Source organism: Tinamus guttatus, unplaced genomic scaffold, assembly GCF_059628265.1.
Source record: "Tinamus guttatus ecotype Peru unplaced genomic scaffold, ASM5962826v1 Tinamus_guttatus_pri_ptg000165l, whole genome shotgun sequence".
NCBI lineage: Eukaryota > Metazoa > Chordata > Aves > Tinamiformes > Tinamidae > Tinamus > Tinamus guttatus.
The window spans coordinates 228,131-246,914 of record NW_028288699.1 but is presented as its reverse complement, the minus strand read 5'-3'; the positions used below and the strand labels follow the sequence as shown (position 1 = coordinate 246,914).

At 44.5% G+C, this 18,784-nt stretch overlaps 1 protein-coding gene across 1 annotated transcript in view; it reads left to right on the top strand.

Moving 5' to 3' along the window:
* Nucleotides 1-16,174, top strand: part of PCCA (propionyl-CoA carboxylase subunit alpha) — a 242,509-nt gene extending 226,335 nt beyond the window's left edge. Inside the window, exon 22 of the mRNA XM_088522787.1 lies at nucleotides 15,872-16,174. Within this exon, the coding sequence (XP_088378913.1) occupies nucleotides 15,872-16,174 (303 nt within the window). The remainder of the gene's footprint in view (nucleotides 1-15,871) is intronic.
* Nucleotides 16,175-18,784: the final 2,610 nt, after the last annotated feature.

Sequence of the window (18,784 nt, the reverse complement as noted above, 5' to 3'; positions counted from 1 at the left end):
AGCTATGTAAATATGTTTATGCGTACATTTATATAGAAATATAAGGTAGATTTATGTGCATATGTTGTATATAAATATTGTTTTTAATGCCTACACTTTGATGTTAAAAAGGAAAAGAAAACCATCTTTAGTCATAGAGTGCATGAATTAAAAAAATGTTAAGTCGTAGCTGATTTCTGAAAGGTGTTTATATTTAAAACATCCATTCACCCCTTTATCAGTAAATTTATAAGATGTACCAGTGTTATTCTAAAGCATATTGGTTTTGTTGCTTGGTTCTTACTCAAAGAATGTTGTAGTAATAAATCAGTAGTAAAGGTGAAAGCAAGTAAAGCAAGTATGCTATAGAAATACTTTTCTTTGGTGAACGTCCCCTTTGTGTGTGTGTGTGAAATAAAAGCAATCAATGGTTGAAAAAGCTGAACTGGGTAGAAAGAAGAAATACTCCTATAGCTGAGAAAACACTGTGCAACTTGGAAACATGAGGATTGCCTTAAGATGGCTGAAGGATTGTAGGGATTCAGGGACACATTTTTTAATGGGGGAAAGAATATTAACTCCCCCCAAATGCCATGGACACTCATATCTTTAAAATGTCCTATTAAAGTACTTTACCTTAAAATTGCCCAAAGTAAAATGACTTGCCTGAGTCCATGTATCTTGGTAGTTTTTTAAATGGAAAATTGGGTTATCCTTGAAAAATTGTAGCTGATTTTCCTTATTCTGTTCTGACTAGAGCAAATTGAAATTCCTGTGATGTGTCCTTCCCAATGCAGTTTTCTTTCCTGTGGTACTTATTAAGATCATTTTTGCTTTAGTTTGATATCATATAGGATTAATTCAGAGATCACTTCGAGTTCAAACCTTGAAACCTTGAAAATAAGGTTGAAAAACCTTGAAAATTAAGGTTTTTTAAGAAATACATGGTATTTCTTTCCTGAGTTTTCCTTTTTTTTGTGTGTGCGATGTCCTATGCAGCATAGGTGTCAGAGGATAAAGATGTTCAAGGGTTATGGCACTGCCTGGGAGTCTTTCAGACGGTTACTCTACCGGTGCTGAGTATGAAATTCAGATTCTGCTTATGCCAAACCTAAAAGAACAACTAAAAAGAGCAGAACAAATCTCAGTCTTCCCCCCAGTTACATTTCAGTCATATGCCAAACCCCTCACATTTCTGAGTATTGATTGTGTTCATTTACTACAGCAAAGTACATTCATTGATAATTACCTGCTGGTGCTGAATCAATCTTACGTGAAGCACGGGGCATCATTGTCAGGTAGGGTAAATAATATTGATTCTATTTTAAAGTGAATACAGCATAGGAGAAATTAATTTGGTTCTATGAAGTCATTTAATAGTGTTCTATTGACTATTTAAACAGTGAAGGTCATGTAATAATATGATATCGTGAGGCAAGTTACCGCTGCAAGCCTTAGCAAGGTTGCCCTGCCGTAATGGCAGTAAACACATTTTGGTTTTGTTTTGTATTAAAGGAGGAAGAGAAATCCAATGCCTGCCATCGATCTCGGAGCGGCATCCCAATTGGTTCCAAATCCTCCCTATGTGGAGCAGCAACTGCAGCTTCGTAATCGACTGCAGCAAGCCAGGTCCTTGGTTATTTTGTCAGTCAGCAAAAGGCCGAGGCTTCAGATATTATTCTGACTAATGTATCCTGCTGTCAAAATTCCTTTCCTTGCAAAATAAGCAACTAATCAGGAATGGGAGAAGGGAATAGCATAGATTACACCTTTTTTGCTTGACTGTCGTTCAGACTATTAGCTCTGTGAGAGAACAGCAAGGAGAGACAAGTGCTACAAGCACAGCTTCTTCCAGAACGAGTAAGCCAGGAGGTAGCACCTCACAGCTGCTCCTGCATTTATGTCCCTCTAATTATAGGGACTCGGATTCCAATCAGGATGTTAGAGAGCAGCAACTAAAGCAATGAAAGTTTGAAACGCTGAACCCCTTCCAGGGTTCCCATGATACCTCTTGAAGGCAACCACGAGACTAAGATTTAGTTGTGTGTACACTAAACATCTCCATTGACCATATGGCCTCTTCTCATGGTGTGCCCATCTTGAAAACTTACTATATGACAAAACAAGGAGTTATAAATTATCACATACCATATGAATAGAGTTATAAATTATCACATACCGTATGAAGAGAACAGGAGACATGAAGAATCTTGCCAGTGGCCTGTGTCCCTTGGCTCATTTTAAATCCCTAAGACCAAATAACTTTCAGTGTGTTGAACCACTATCTGAAATTTAACAGTTTTGGAAATAGTAGAGGAGGTTGGAAAGGCTGGAGGGATAAAAGTGGCTCTCTGTATTCAAGGGATGGGACCCACTGGATTTTAACTGGTTGACATCACTTTGATCTTGAGGGAAATTTGCCTATAGAAAGTAATGTATAGACAAATGGAGATAGATGAATAATTATCTGAATCATTTTTTATAGAAATTGACATAAGCTTTGAAATTACATGTGCTCTTTTGCAGGGAGAAGTTTTAGTGTCATATATTCAGATGTCTTTAAGCATCGAGTTTAAAGGTCCAGAAGGAGCTCACATGCCCATGTGGCACCTCCAGCAGGATTGAAGTGCAATGCATGTGTCTGAGTCGAAGTGATCCAGAGAGCATAAGATCCAGTAACATCCTGGGTGTCCTCAGGGCGCGTACACAAAATAGGTTCCACAGCTGTGGCCACCTGCGTCCAGAAACACAGGGGCAGGAGCCGGTGCTTCTCGTTTTCCCCCATCCAGCAGCAGCAGCCAAGGACGCCCGGGAGCAGAGGGCAGAGGGCAGGTGTCGCTGCGCCCAGCTCCACTGTCTGACCCCTAAGCCACAGAACAGGGTTTTCCCTCCTGGTCCCCTCTGTCACTTGTCGCTGCCTCGCTGCTGAACTCCAGCAGCCGACCCCGCCGAGGTGCCGACCGAACGGCCACGGCCGTAAATATTAAACCAGATTTTTAACTTGTTTTAAACTGTTTTAAAACTGGTTTTAACTGGTTTTAGCCTATTTTTAAAACTGCTTCTGTTTTAACTTGTTTTTTAAAACTCCTTTAAAAATAACTTCAGCCTGTTTTTAACTTCCTAAAACTTCTTTAAACTGGTGTTTTAACTATTTTAAAGCTGTTTTTAAACCTGATTTTTAACATTTTTTTTAAACTGGTTTTAAAACTGTTTTTTTTTTAACACTGGTTTTAACTGTTTTTTAACTGGTTTTATTAAACTGTTTTTTAAACTTCTAAAGTAATTTTAACTGTTGTTGACAGTTTTTCTTATCTTCTAGTGAAAGTCCTCTGTTAGCACCCAGCAGAATGACCCTGCCAGCCACAGTCTGGCCATTCTGCATACATTTATGTTTAAAGGATAAGAAGTTTTGTGATTTTTGTCAGCCTCACATCAGCGTTTTATTTGTAATCAGGTTTATAAGACTAATCAGTTCAGTTTTATCCCTACCCAACTGTGAAACATTTCCAGTCCAGTTTCTTCACAAATCTGCAGTTCTGCAGGCAAACAGGGAAGCAACAGGATAACCTGCAGGTTTCTTCCAGACTTTATGCTGGGAAGCGAGACTACTGTGATGGATAAATTCAGTACTAGCTACTTGCCGTTCTGTAACCCTCTCTTCCTCCTTTTTTTTTTTTTTTAAACCCCTCATCAACAACCATTCTCAGCAATCAGTGTTTCTCAGCAGCTGCCTTTATTGCTACTTTTCATATTCCCAAACTAGATTTATATAATTATTGATGCAAAGACTTATGCTGATTGCTAAGGTCACGACTAGTCTACAGAACAGCTTTCCTGGTGGGATGGAGGAATTCTCTGTGTGTAGCAATAGGTAGGAGACTGAGCTCAGATTGCTTGTGACTCATCCTCTGGGTTGGGAAGCGATAAACCCTTGGTAGAGGAACAGGCTCAGGTTTCCTGGGGATGCAAACAGGTGCAGTACCAGGTGCCTTCTGCCCTTTAAAGCAGCAGAGAGGTGTTAGCAGGAGCCTAAAGCAGCGAGGAGGGTGATAGCCCACATGTGCTCTAGGTCACTGGAGCAGTTATGCTCAGAAGTGCCAGGGTGAGACGCAGGCGTAATTTGGTGTAAAAGAAGAGAGGACTTGTATAAAATGCGTGTCTAAAAGAAACCTTATAACAGCAATTACAGATGCATTTGCCACGGCATAAAAATTCATTGTTCAGTGAAGTAAAGAGCAGGACCGATTAAAATATTTATTCACAGTCAGTTATTTATCTTTGGCTTTCATTTGTGTTTAAAGAAATATCCCTAGCTTTCTTTCTCCGCTCTTTTCCTTTTCATTTTGATCGTCTTAGAAAGTTTCAGACAATCCTTTAACCGTTGCATGGAAAATCCAGCCCTGGCCAGGCTGAGATGAGTGTGCAGCATGCTCTTAATGCCTTCCTCACAAAAGCATCGTCTACTGAATCCCTTTAACCAACAGCTGCAAAATATTGCCCCGAGGACAGAGGTTAACTCACTTGTGCAATAATGACCAAAGCTCACACGCTTAATAACTCGTGGGGAGGAGGGCACCAGGGCTGGGGGGGATTTAGCCTTTCAGAAAACTCCCTAATTTAATGTGAAATGCTTGGCAGAAAGAGTTGCAGTTTAGAGGCTGGCTCAGCAGGTAGTAAGCATTGAAAAGTCTCTTGTACAAACACATTTACACATGCAATTTTTCCTAATCTCCTAAAATGTAAGCAGTCATAACTGAAGTTCAGAAGCACTCAGAAATTTTTAATGTGAAATACATTAAAGTGCATTTCAAATTACAGAGAAGGGCACGTGGGAGTGCGCTCCAAAAGAGCAAGTGATTCACTGGGAAGTGAAAGGTAGAGATTTCCAAGGGCATGAAAGAGATTTGAGTGAACAAAATGCTGCATATCTGTCCTTCCTTGCTCTAAGACCTCGTTACCTAAAAGTTCCTTAATGCTTTTCACCAGAGCTGCTAACCAAGGTGTGCTGGTCAGCTTTTCATTGGGGTGGTTGCCTTCTGCTGCCCTATCAAGTGCAATTGGATATGGTAATCTGCGTCGCTTCGTGTCCCACATGCACTGGGTTAAGTTGCTTTTCGCTGTTAAAGGACTCCCAGGATTCAGTCTTAGGTGGCTGCATTAGGGCTTTGGGCTGACACAGCTCCATCATAAATTGTTGAATGAGTATTTGAGAATTATTAACCTTGTGGTTGTGTGAATTAAAAAAAAAAATGAAGCTGTTTTTGAAATAGCTGCCCCAATTCAATAGAAAGCTTAGGGGATGTGTTAAGTACATGAGTACTGAGAACAAGAGGCTGGCCTTTGAGAGTGTTTTTAGTATATTTTTATCATCTATTTGGCTTCAAATTTTCTGTTTTTGTTTCTTCCTCTTAGTTTTACTGTGTTTTATGTATCATATACAATGGCAGGCTAAGGACGAAAGTAGGAATGGTCCCTGGAGCAGAATTGGGCCCTGCTTTCCTGATTTCGGGTCACATCTGGGCTTGGGGAAGGAAGTGGCTGAATTACAGGACTGTGAAGAGGTACAGCAGCCAAACTCTAAACTTGTATTTCGATCTAAAAGAGGAAGGAGGTTCGAATTCAAGCATCGTCAGCAAAAAGTGACAGATAATCCGAGTTTCTATTGCCATTTTGGATTTGGGTGCTTCATTTCTGTCTAAGACTTAAGTCTTTTATTGGATATAGCCCACAGATAATAGCATAGGTTGTCATGGATGGCCTGAATCCTAAAAGCACTAGTTTGTGGTGTAAAAGAGCATTTTAGGGCTTGCCTGAGTGGCGCTGCTCATGATCGCAGATGCAGCAACGTGCCTTTCTGAGCTTCAAAGAGTAGGAACATGCAGCAGGAGCCTCAGGCTGCTAATGCAGATCTCCTTCCTCGTACCTGAAATGATCCCTGGAAATGAAGCAGTAGTCAGCAAGAATAATACTGGTGCTGTAGGTGCACTGTCACTGAAGCTGTCGTGATTATTTACTACACAGAATGTGTAAGAAATGTAATTTAAAACTATTTTATTGCATATCATAACTTTTTCAGACGTTTTGTGCCATTGTTTAATCTTACCATCAGTCTTGTTTGTTAATTTAATTGCATCTGAAGCAAAAACTAAGCTTCCTTAAACCGAGGAACAGAAAAGTAGAGCGTTCTTTCCCTGTATTAGTTAGCAGTTTTTCTGCCAACCCTATCCTGAAAAAAGATCGTAGGGGTGAAGGATTTGTTTTTCAAGCAGTTTTTTCCAGGTAAATATATATGTGTCTGTTAATGTGCAATACGTCAACTTGCTTAATACCTGTAGAGCTGAAAGTTCTCAGAGAAGTTTCTTGCCCGGACCCATAAACCTGTTGAAATCAGCAGTACTATTGGCAGAAGCAGATCTGGGATGTAAGGACCTGAACGTGAGCAGTAACACTACTAAAACCTCCAAATCAACTGTAGTTTACACTGCAATTCTCTCTCTGTAAAATACACCAACTGAACCCCGATTTTGCAGGCTGTTTAGTGCACAACCCATCTAAATGTGCTGCGTGGACACACGCAGCCCAACAATGCAGGGAAGGATGCCGGGATCGGCCTGTACTTCCATTCAAGTGAATGCCAAGCAGCCTGAAGGGAAAAGGAGTTAAACATTTATTATTCCAAGGCCTCCCAGAGGGGAAAAGGCCCTTGTGTTTAGGAATTAAGCAGCTTTTACTTGGCATTTTTGTAAGCCAATTCTGCTCTTAGTTATTTTTTTTTCTAGAGAGGGATGTGTTATGCCCTAAATCAGATGATACTTTTCAAAAAGTACTTCTTGCTGAGCTTAGTGAATAATTTATATTTTTTGGAATTAACCCAAACAAGCTGAAAAATATAGGTGCTGGGCTGCTATGTAATTGAAGATACAGTTTTGAACATTTTTGTCTTTTTTCCCCCTTTTTTAAAAAACGTAAAGATTTGTTGTCTTTATATATGTCCCCCAGCCTCCAGTCAAACCAGACTGTGCAGGTTACCTTTGGGAGCCTTGCACAGTTAACTGGCCGTGGCCTTGCTCTTTGTGGTGTGAATTTCAGCTCTGGTGAGGCCGCACCTGGAGTATTGGGTGCCGTTCTGGGCTCCCCAGTACAAGAGGGACGTGGAGCTTCTAGAGAGGGTCCAGCAGAGAGCGACAAAGATGATTAAGGGACTGGAGCATCTATCGTATGAGGAAAGACTAAGCAAGCTGGGCCTGTTTAGCCTGAAGAGAAGATTGAGAGGGGATCTTATCAACGGGAGGGGAGAATGTAGGGAGGATGGGGCCAGGTTCTTCTTGGTGGTGGCCAGTGACAGGACAAGGGGTAATGGGTACAAGTTAAAACACAGGGGGTTCCATCTCCATGTGAGGAAGAACTTCTTTCCTGTGAGGGTGACAGAGCCCTGGAACAGGCTGCCCAGAGAGGCTGTGGAGTCTCCTTCTCTGGAGATCTTCCAAACCCGCCTGGATGCCACCCTGTGCCATGTGCTCTAGGTGTCCCTGCGTGTGTAGGGGGGTTGGGCTAGATGATCTCTAGAGGTCCCTTCCAACCTCAACCATTCCGTGAAATTCCCTTTGCGTTACCTTTATGACACGTGCAGGCAACTTTGTAGTCACCTGTGGCTGGTGTAGTTCATTGCAACCTGGATTTATTTGGGTGCCATCTCTCAATACCTCTGAAAGCTGCTTAAAGACCTGCTCTTTGCCATTAAGCATGAACATTGTCCCTCACTACAACTGCTTTCCAACTACAAGAACAGGAAGAGGACAACGGGTTCCCTCCGAGCCAGCTGATGATGTTCAAAATACTGAGCCTTTCCAGCCACTGTGTCTGTGACAGATCAGAAATCTCAGAGCACACAAATACTACCGGGGAACCTAGTGAAAGGAGGCTCAAAGCGCCAGCCAGCTTTGTGCCGTGCTTGCTCCCAGCGGGTCCTGCTCCGTCACCTGCTCCGCAGCTCAGACTTGTTTGTCCATTCCTGCCAACACTTAGGACACACTGTAATAGTGGCCGTTCAAAGCTGATTCCTTTTTTTTTTTTCATTAAAAAAGGACACAATTTTTTGGCAGGAACAGTCCACTTTGTAACCATTTGCTGTTCTCTGTTACAGGAAAAAGGAAGAATTGCCTGGCTCCTGTCAATAGTTAAATTTCATTGTTATAGAGTAAACAAGGGCAAATGTTCTTCCCATTTAAAGTACTTGTAAAAAATTGAATTGAGTTTTTTTTTTTTTTTTAGTAATATATGTTATAAACTGCTATACTACATAATGGGTTAGTCATGTTTACTCTGCACAGCTGATTAGGTATATATTTATTTTTTCTTACTTCAGATTTAGGGATTTTTGATTTTGTCTTACACTTGGGCATAGGCTTTGTTTTACTCTAATAACTAGTCCTGGTGGCTACTGTTGGCCTGGTTACAAGTGAAAAGTTAAGCAATGCTGGCAGAACTGGGGCCTAACCTGGAAAATGAGCAGTTGCTTTTTCTTGTGCAGGTTTTTCCATGCTTTTTTCTAAACTGATTTTATCAGAGAAATACATTGTATTTTGTTTATTTATTTATTTATTTTCTTTCCCCAGAAGGAATTTTTGGTGCTTTGAGACAAAAAGCAAGTTGTTAATGACATAACTAAACATTTTCACAGTGTTGTAAGGGTTGTGGCACGCACTTGGTTTCCAACCAAAGAGCAGAGCATCTGAGGTACTTTTGTGCATCCTATGTATGTTCCGCACGTGCTACTTGAGGTAGTTCTCACTTTTTTTCCCCCTCTCTTTTCATTAAATAGCAGATATAAAGTAAATGCTCTAAATATAAGTTGACTATAATGGAGACATAAAAGTGATGAAAGTGATGCATTATGGCACTGTAACATATTGACATTATCAATTATGTGTTATTAAACAGCTCAGCTAACTGAATGATTTACCTTGTGTTTAACTGCCTTTTTCAATTAAAGGTAGCAAATGCTGTATAGCTGGGGCACAGTCACAGAAACCATATATTTTCCCCTGTTAACACCAGCACTGCTGACATGCAAGTGATGGGAGTGTTGGCATTTTGCTGCAGGCTCTAATGGGCTAGTTTAAATGGTCTAAAAAAAAAGTGATTAATGATTAGGAACAGGACTGTTACACACAGCTTCACAGCTCTTTTCCTCAATGCGTTTCCATTTATGTCAACTAGCTGCACACTTGGGAGGTGTTATTTCAAAGCAGTCAACAGATTTTTTTTTCTTTCTGCTGCCATTCGTTTCTATTTCATAGGTCCCTTTCGTTGCCCAGATCTAGCTAATGTTTCCTTAAAGTTGTAGGGTTCACTGCCACAAGAATATAATCCACGGGCTTTTTATGTGCTGTGAACAAAATCTGAATTCAAGTGACGTTTTATCACAGAGAATCCTGCCGTTAGCGTCACTCTATTTACTCCTGCTTGGTTTATTGCATCAGAAATAATTTAAAGGTTTCTCTCAAAGTAATTGAAACACTTTGTCAACCAATAAATGGTTCTCTTCTGTTATCCACTTGGTTTTGCAGCAAGCAGTAATTTTTGCATTAGTACTGCCTGTTTATAACTGCTAAGTGTCCACCCCCGGGCTCTCCCTTATATACATACATAAGCCCAGACCTATTTGTAGGGCATACACATATGCATGTGTATGTACACAGTCTCTGGAATTAGGTGTATTCTTTGGGAACCAGGGCCAATAAATATTATTACAATGCTTTAAAACCCGTGGAATAACAACTTCCTGGCATATGTAGGAGGTAGAAAAGCAGTTCCAAAAGAGGAGAGAATTCAATGTTGGAGGATCCTGTATTGCTTTTCAATGAAACTAGCTGATATATGCATTCTCTGCGCTCTCTTAAGCTAAGGAAAAGTCCTGTTCTCTAGAGCAGTGGGGCCAGCACGCTCGGACACAAGATAATTTTGTAGCTAAAAGGTGGCCAGCTAGAGGAGAAAGCTGCAGCCCTGTTTGTGTGGTTGGGGCTTGGTCAAACGTGTCCCTTATTTAAGACAAGAGGCTATACCCTGGCAATGCAGTTACGAATGCCTGCCGTGGTAATGATTTTTATCTTATTTTATTTTATTTAGAGCTGACAAGCAACTACAGAACTCGTGTGTGAGCAAGCAGGCTGCCTTGGTCCTGCTGCCTCCGGGGCTGCCGTGGAGGGAGCGGGGCTGGCAGGGACTCCCTTGCCTCTGTGTGGGCACCGACCAGAGTTGTTACTGCAGGTGTACAAAGTCGCTTCCCTCTTTCCTTGTATTTAGGGCATTACGGTTATCATCAGCCTTCTGATTTCTTTTATATATATATACACATATATATATATGTATATATTTTGAGCACAGACACATTTGTGTGCTTAAAGATTCCCTGTTTCCCTGCTGTGGCTGGGGCAGGGGGGTCTCAAGCGCCATGGAGGATCCCGGCCCCAAGGCACGGGTAGCACTCAGCAAGGCGCTCAGCCCACCAGCTCTCTTGGGGAGCGCGTGTCGAGCTTCCTTGTGCACATTTGTCCCTCAGGTTCCCTTTGGGCCGCGATCCTTACTGAGATGCTGCTCTCCAACCATGGGGTAAGGAGCATTTCTGCTGCGAGGCCCCGGTGCGGTGCAGGTCTGAAGGCGCCCCGTCTCCATATGGTTTTGCTCCATAATCCCTCACCCGCCATCTCCGGTGCTCGTTCCGCCACTTTCTTGCCCGTGGCTACGTTTCCATCTCGGCATCAATTAGCGCGGTGATTTATACAACAAGCAAGCCGTTTAGAGGTAATGGTACACAATTAACATCTCATTCCGCCATAAAGGCTATGCTAAATACCCCGCGCCGCCTCCTCTGCCTGGAATTGAAATCAGTGTTTGTCCTCGTTGGGCCGCCCGGCGCCGGGTGCAGTGGCCCCGCTCTGCCCGGGCTGCGCCATTAATCTAATTAGCGCGGCCTGCGCCCGGCCTGCTGCGCCCACAGCCTTTGCGGAAAAACAGGGGAAAACAGGGAAAAACAGGGAAGCAGCCTAGCATTGTTCCCTGTTGCACAGCCCCTCGCTGCGGCAGTGTTGGGAATACACCCGCTGTGGGTGTAAGTGGAGCCCTGGAGGTGCCGTCAGGCAGCCCAGAGCCCTCGCGTGAAAGGAGGCGCCCGCATTGTCACGTGCTGAGGGGCCGCGCGAGGCTCCGGCCTTCCCGCGACCACGTCCCGCAGCCATCGCACCGAGGCCCAGCGCTTGGGGGCCTCAATCTGCTTTATTTTATTTTGGTTTAGTTTTATTTAAGTTTTTATTTTATTCATTTAGTTAGTTAGTTAGTCAGTTGTTTTTGCTGTCTTCGTGGTGCGTCGGGTGTTTCGGTGGAATCAGCCCCTCCCCGAGGCGAGCGGGTGCCGGGGTTTTTGGGAGATGCAGACAGACGGGAGAGCAGCCCCCACCACCAGCCCTGGAGAGGAAATGAGCTCTGGAGCTCGGGAAAACCCAACAGCACCAGAATTCCTGAAACGCCGCGTGTCGCCTTGCCGAGCGGGAGGTCTGTGGCCCTGGAAGGTGGTGGTGTCAGCACCTTCAAGTAATATGGAATAAATGCATATATTTTTTTTCCTGCTTAGATGTTGTGGTGGAAATATAAACAGGGCTTTGGTCCCTCTGTTAAAATATATATTGGTAAATAAAAGAAGCAGCGAGCCCATAACGTCTTGAGCACCGGAGCACTGCTGCCTTGGATGAATACTGGGCAGCTGCCGTGGTCAAGCTGGAAGGGACCATGTTAAGTGACTCGACACAGGGTGCTCATTGGGAACGCTACAGGGAAATTACATGACCATGTTTAACAAATCTTTGTAGTTCCTGAAGATGTGGGTATCGGTGCCTTACATTGCTCCATAAAATCTCCAGTGGAGTCTGGGCATTTGCAGATCCCAAGAACATGAGTTTCAGGTGTACAGGGTAGATCCTGTGGAATAAACCATCGCGAGCTGTAACAGAATGAATGCAGCTTGGAGGGTTTCACGGAAAGCAAGTGCAAGTCTGAACCGTATACCTAAATAGCAACTGTTTTTCTCTCTTCTTGTGTACCTGCTTGGAAGAATAGTGCATTATATGTCTACAAAAAAAATGAGCACAAAAGCAAGGTATAATATTTGATATATTGCTGTCTCCTACTCTTTGTTTTTTTTTTTCCTTTGCACTGTTATTGTTACACTTTTTTTCTTATTTTTGTCACAGGGGTTTGGTTGTGAGAGGTAGTTTTGCATTACATAAACATCAAATTCATTTACTGTGAGAGGTAGGGCAGGATACTGTTACGCTAAGGCGACTATTAAGTAACATCCCCTCTCCCTGCTATTATTTTTGTCTACTGATTGTGGACTCCAACAGGCTTGTGAGAAAGAAACACCTGTTTTCTGCGCCGTCAGCACCCGCACGGCTCCTTTCAGGTACTTCTTTATTAACTTTCCTTCGTCTGGCAGAATTAGGCTCCAAAACCCTGCTGCGGGGAGCCGCGGCCAGTGACAACATCTCACCAGCTCGGCTCTGATCGCGAGCAGACCTCACCGCTTCAGCGTCTGCCCGCACTCTCTTCTCCACTCCAGCAGATGTTTCTTCTGTTTTAGGCCAGGGGAAACCTTCTGGTCTCCATTTGTAATCCAAACTTTACAGCCTTCCTCACTTTACGCCTCTTCTCTCTTCCTCTTCCTTCTCTGGGGAAAAAAAAACAAACCCCACAAAACACCAAAATCCCAGACCCTGTCCGCACTGCATTTATACCGTATAAAAACAACTACTTCATATGTAAGGATTTGTCCTGATTTACTAAACGATAGGCGTAACAGCAGTGCCCCTCAGGCAACTAGAAAACAAAACAAAGCAAAAAAAAAATTCAATAAATAAAAGAAAACCCAAACCCCGGTATGTTCTTAAATGTTTTTAAATATTTGAGAGCTGGATTTGGCCTTGCTGGTGCTTCTGTAGACCCTGTGGGTCAGGTGGGCAGCTCCCCTGTACAGCTCAGGGCTGCGGGCGCAGCGAGAGTTGAGCAGAGAGCCACGGCCACGCGAGTGGCGGTGTCCAGGCAGGAGCAGGAATACATCAAAGGTAGCCTTAAAGAAGGAACCTTTCTTTGCTGCTTTGTCTTTTTATATTCTGAAAGGTCGTTTGGGAACCCACTGTGCCAAAAAAGGCCTTTCCTGGGAAGTTTACTGTTGTTGTTTTTTACTTTTTTTTTTTTTTATTAGAATAACTTGCTTATCCCCCAAACAGACTGAAGAACAATAAACAAATACAAATGAAAAGGAACGGCTCATCAATAACAAAGACGTGCATTTTAAAGTTTTGAGTGTACTGGCTCTTGCATCTCACTCCAAGGAAAACAGGAGTCCTGCCGGGAAAGGAATCTAAAAGATATGAAAATTATAAAGATAGTAAAAACAATGTTTAGTAGGGATATTTTAGCTTGGTGTGGAGAATCAAGCTTTAAAGCGCAGTGCGCTCAGGGATGTGTGTTTTCCCCCCTTTGCTCTAAGTTGTGTGCAGGGAGAATTAGCTATATGCGGCCCTGGGAAACGCTGTCACCTCGATGAACGCAGAGGATACAGCGTTCACTTGGTGCTTAGATTTTGAAATCGGGCAGCTCAGAAGGGTTGATCCGTGCACATACATGGCTTACAAAACTAAATGCAGTCTCAGCTTCATCTTCCAAAATCGCGTCAAAATAGTCTCCCGAGCAAGGCAGCAGCACAGGCGACAACTGTAACTTGTTTCTGTGTTCTTCCTTGTGTGTGCGTGCGCTTTATTTTTATCTTTTATTTTCAAACTCAGAGTACAAAGACAGCACTAACCATGGATACCGAAACTGTGCAATTTGGTGTAATTATATTCCCCCCCATAGATTTAATGAAGGACTTTTAAGTACAATTTATCTTTGATAAATAGTCCCTCTGCACAGAATGTTTATTAGATTGACAGCAGAATACACTCTGCAAGCATTTTTTCCTTGCCACTTATGACTCAGACGAATTTTAATAGGAGTAAAAAGCTTTTATTTGCACAGTAATTTCACTTAAGGATCATATCCTTCAGAAGCTGGCAGACACTTGTATGTCTTGATTGCAAAACAGACACTCGAGAGTAGAGAAACATGCACACGACGCTATTATTCGAGCTGTCACATTGCTGCAATTCTATTTGCAACTTGTGTCATCGAATCCCCCACAGGCAACATCTCCCTCCTCCCGTGTAGCGCCCATGCACGTGTGCATACGTGCACACACACACACCCCCCTTCTAAAAACGGGGCGCACCTCACTGAGCGGCATTGTTTGGGCAGAAAACTGACTGTATTTTGCTTTTGTGAACGCAAATCAAGCACAAACCACCCTTAATCAACACGGCGGCGCCTGCGGGAGGCTTTGGGGTGAAGCCGTTTTCTGCACATGAAATGGTGCTGACACGCGCCGGGCCCAGCCATGGCTCGTGCGTTTGAGAGCAGCGTCCCAAGGCCCAGGGGTGCCGCTCACAGCCCCCGGAAATACTGTGGTGGCAAGTTTGTGTATTTAGCAGAGGGCTTTTTGGCTCTGATGATTAGAACCAAGTGTTTTCTAACGCAGCGGCTGTGCTGTTCATTGCATGTACTTAGTGTGCCGAAGCACCATCTATCCACAGTGATGATCCTCTGGCTTAATTTGGTTTTGGAAGCTGCTTTTTAAAGCTTTCACCGCAGAGCTAATGACCTTCCCAACCTTCCCAACGCGTTTCTAAGCACCTTGCCGCCCGCTTGGCAGAAGCAGACGGCAAGAGTCCCCCGTTACCTCCACCGTAAGGATGTCTGATTTTTCCTGTCTGCGTGGAAGCGAGGAGTAAAGACATCCTCACGCTGACACAACAACAGCAACTTGCGTGGGAAGGGAACCTGCGAGGTGTCCAACTCCGCGTTCGCATCCGAAACGCAGGGCGGCCCTGGCCGAGCACCCCGAGCTTTGTCCCGACGGCCGCGGGGGAGCGCAGGCCGCGCAGGCCTCGCTGCGCCCGGCGCGGCGCGTGGGGACCTGCTGCCCTCTGCCGGGGCCGCCCCTGCAGCCGCGGCCCACGCGGGGCCTGCGCGGGGCCCGCGGCCGCGAGGGAGGCAGGGAGGCCGCGAGGGAGGCCGCGGCGCAGGGAGGGCCGCGCGCGCCGGGCAGCGTCGCCTCGCCGCGGGGCGCCCGCGCCTCCTCAGAGTCTCAAGCCATAAGAGAAAAAAAAGAAAGCGTTTTTTTGTGTTTTTCTCTGAAGCTAGGTAATGGCCGCTGAACGTTTTTTCCTAGAAGCGCAGTGTGTTTGATCCAAACAAAATGTTTCAGCGCGCTGTTTGTGTGTGAGAGGACAGGAGTGGGATTGTGTGGTGTGTTTTAGTGGCAAAATATAAAGAAGCGTTTGCTTCAGACATTAAATAACCGTGAAAAACGAATTTAAAATAAGTAAAAATCATACTTAATATGAAGTTATGTCGTTGAAAATCTGGAAAGTTTCCTACAAATATTTGAGAAAATTCTAGTTTGATACAGCCATAAAAATGAATGCATAGCTATTCCTTATCTACTAAAAATAATACACATTTTAAAAATCTTTTCTTTTTCTGTCACAATTTTTAAATGACCCTGACATTTCCTACTGTATTTGATTCTTTCCTATCATATACCCACTGGTGCTGTTTGAGGTTGTGTGTTTTTCTTTCTGCTCCCTGAAAACGAAACTCTGAACAAAGATTTCAAAAATCTGTATTTTGAACACTCCTGTAAAGAGCAGGTGAGAGATGTATTGCATAAAAGCCTGCGTCAAAATAATGCAGGTTATGAACTGCAGTTCACCAAGGTGCCATTCCTCTTCCTATCCTTTAGTACAAACTGCAAATACTGACGAAGGAGGCGGCAGAGCTGAGCAAGTACATGCCGGAGAAAGCAGCCGAGGACACCTCCAGCATTTTGAGATCTCCCATGCCTGGAACAGTGGTGGCAGTTTCTGTCAAGCCCGGGGACACGGTAAGAAATCCATGTATCCGCATTGCCATGACGTATTCCACGCTAGTCCCTCCTCAGCGGCGCCGGACTTGCAGGCGGTCCCTGCTCCTCGCCTGTGGGGCACAGCAAGCCCAAGCAGGCTTTAAAAGAAATATTTTCATTGGACTAAAGTCCACAGCCTAAACTCAGCTCATCTCTTGCTTTTGTATCACAACAGCCTTGGCAGGAGGAAAAGATGGTGTGCATGTATTTGAATGTGTGTAAGTAGATACGTGCTGTTGGTGGTAGCAGGAGGGGGCCTTGATCTTCTGCCATGAACAGGGCAGAGAAAATATTATTAAACACAAGGTTAAATTTTAAGGGACATGGGACAGACGTTTTAACATTTTTTTTTAAGAATGCCCGTGTTACCATTTAGGTCATAGCAGGACTTATGACTTTCCTGACTTGGGAATTCCATGCTGGGAATTCCCAGTCTCTTCGGGGAATTCTCTTGCCCTGCAGAAGGAATAAACTTGACACAGAGAAAGGCAACAAAACCTGCCATTGCTGTGCTGGGATTTCAGGGCTTCTTTCCTCACATTCAGCTGCAGCAAGTGCGTCAGACGGGGCGTTTCAGTGACACGCAGAAGTACTGACTTGTCCTCAGCTTTGTGTGAACTTTGACCACGCTGTGTCGTACATTATTTCTAAGCCCAAGACCCTTAAGTGGATCTCTCATAACCATTGAAATCGAGAGAGTGAAGCAGACGCAGGAATAATAGAATCAGGTTGTGCAGGTTAATTCTGAAGTACTTGGTACTATTGTCATTTAAATGAAGATGTAAATATATGCATGGCACTTACTTGCTTAGAAATTTTTAGTCACTGAGTTAGTGGTTTATGTGGATGAAACCTGGGCTTTGTTGAGAGATGATGTAGAAGTGGGATGAAATCTCAAGTCCAGAATTAGGTCTGCATTTAGTATGTGAATGTTAGAATGGTGCTGGTGAACTTGTTCCTATGTTTACATTTTTCTTTGGTGCCAAGTCTTTTTTTGCAATATATGAACATTTCCGTCTAGCCACAGGGGGAAAGGAGACATCAATTAATGTTAAAGATCTACACACATTCATATTAAATAATGTTTTGAGAAAATACAACTAAATACAACTGAATAAAAATTACCGAGAAGGAAATTCCTTTAGATTACATTTAGCTTTCTGGGTTTGTGAGATAAATATATATGAACAGTTTATGTCTTTAAAAATAGCAGTATTAATTTAAAATTAATCATTTATTACAGAATTTTATTTTTTGTTATTGATTTCAGCTCTGTTAAACTGTTGCCTATGAAAGTAGGTATGCGTGGAACTAGCCTGTGATTTAATTTTAATTTTTAGTCTCTTCTTAATGTTAACTATTTGCAGAAGCATCTTAAGGCTTATGTTCCTCATGTGCAGCATGGCAAGCTGCCAGATAAATTCCCAGGCAATGCGTATCCACAAAAACAAGCCTGCAGAATGAATGGTCAGCTGCTAGCAGAACAGCTAGTCTGCAGATCGGCCTGAAATCGGATTAAAAAACTGATTGCTGAGAACTTAACTTGGGTCATCGTGCGGAGCGAGAAATCTGCAGCTCTGGGCAGGGAGAGCGACTGCAGGAGCGAGGCCTTCGGGAAATATCTGTGGGGGGAACAAGGAGAGGATTTTGAGCCTCTTCTGTATTTGTTTGCGTGAAGCCTGTTCTTTCGACTGAGTCCTTAATGCTGCTGAACGTTACCAGTATATCTCACGTTTGCTTTGAGAGTGTTCCTTGCTGTCTGCAGGGGAGGGGGCGGCCAGCGCCGCCGGGATTTTAAGCAAATAAATAAATGAACCTTCCCCCACAAAGCCGCAAGCGGTGGGTTCGTGGCTGCCCCAGTGCAGAGGTTGCTCAGCAGTGCGTGGAGATTCTTGTTTCCTCCCCTCCTCTCCTGCTGCTTTTTTCCGCTGGAGGCAGCGAGTGGCCGAGCGCTTCCGAGCGCAGCCCGCGCTGGCCAGCGAGCGGCCGCGCTGCTGCCGGAGCCTGCGGCTCGCATCGCGCAAACCCGCGCGCCGCCTTGAGAGGGCTTTAACTAACCGCCCTTTTCAGAACTAGTGTCAAAATCGGACGGGCTCCGGGCTTTTCCCCGTTCCCATGTGCTCGGCCCTGGGCTGTGAGTGCTTGTCTGCAAGGCCGCAGCCAGACGAGAAGGTGGTGCTGAGTCCCCCCGGGCATCCCCTGCTTCATGGATCAGTGTTCTTCCTTGAAGGAACAGGGATCCTGTTTGACTGCTGTTCCCAGAGGGAAAAAAAAAAAAAAAAAAGGAAACTTTGGGTTCGTGCAGATTGTGTGAGCATCCTCTCGCGGGCCCGAGAGGCAGTTTCCCATTTGTTTTTTTGCCAAAAGATAACTGCGTGTGTGAGCAGGTTGTTCTCTTCCTCTCCGTGAGCTGATCCGCAGCGCGGTGGGGAAGGGCTGCTGGCCCTTCAGAGCAGAGGAGGGCTTTGCCAGGCTGCCCATTTTTTAGCTTTTTAGCCACTTTCTACCTCCTTCCCCTAATCAGAAGGAGGTGAGTGGCAGCTGCCCAGTTGTTCCTGGGAACTCAGGGAACTCACGCGGGCGCAGGAAGCACCAGAGGGATGTGAAGCCCAGCTGCGTGGCCAGCAGGGCGCTGCCGCGGGGCGCCCAGCACGGCGGGAACGCGCGTCCCCCGGCACGGGGCAGTGCCGCTCTCGCACCCCGTTCGGAGAGAGGCACCCAGCGCGCCCGTGAGCCGCAGCATTCGCCACG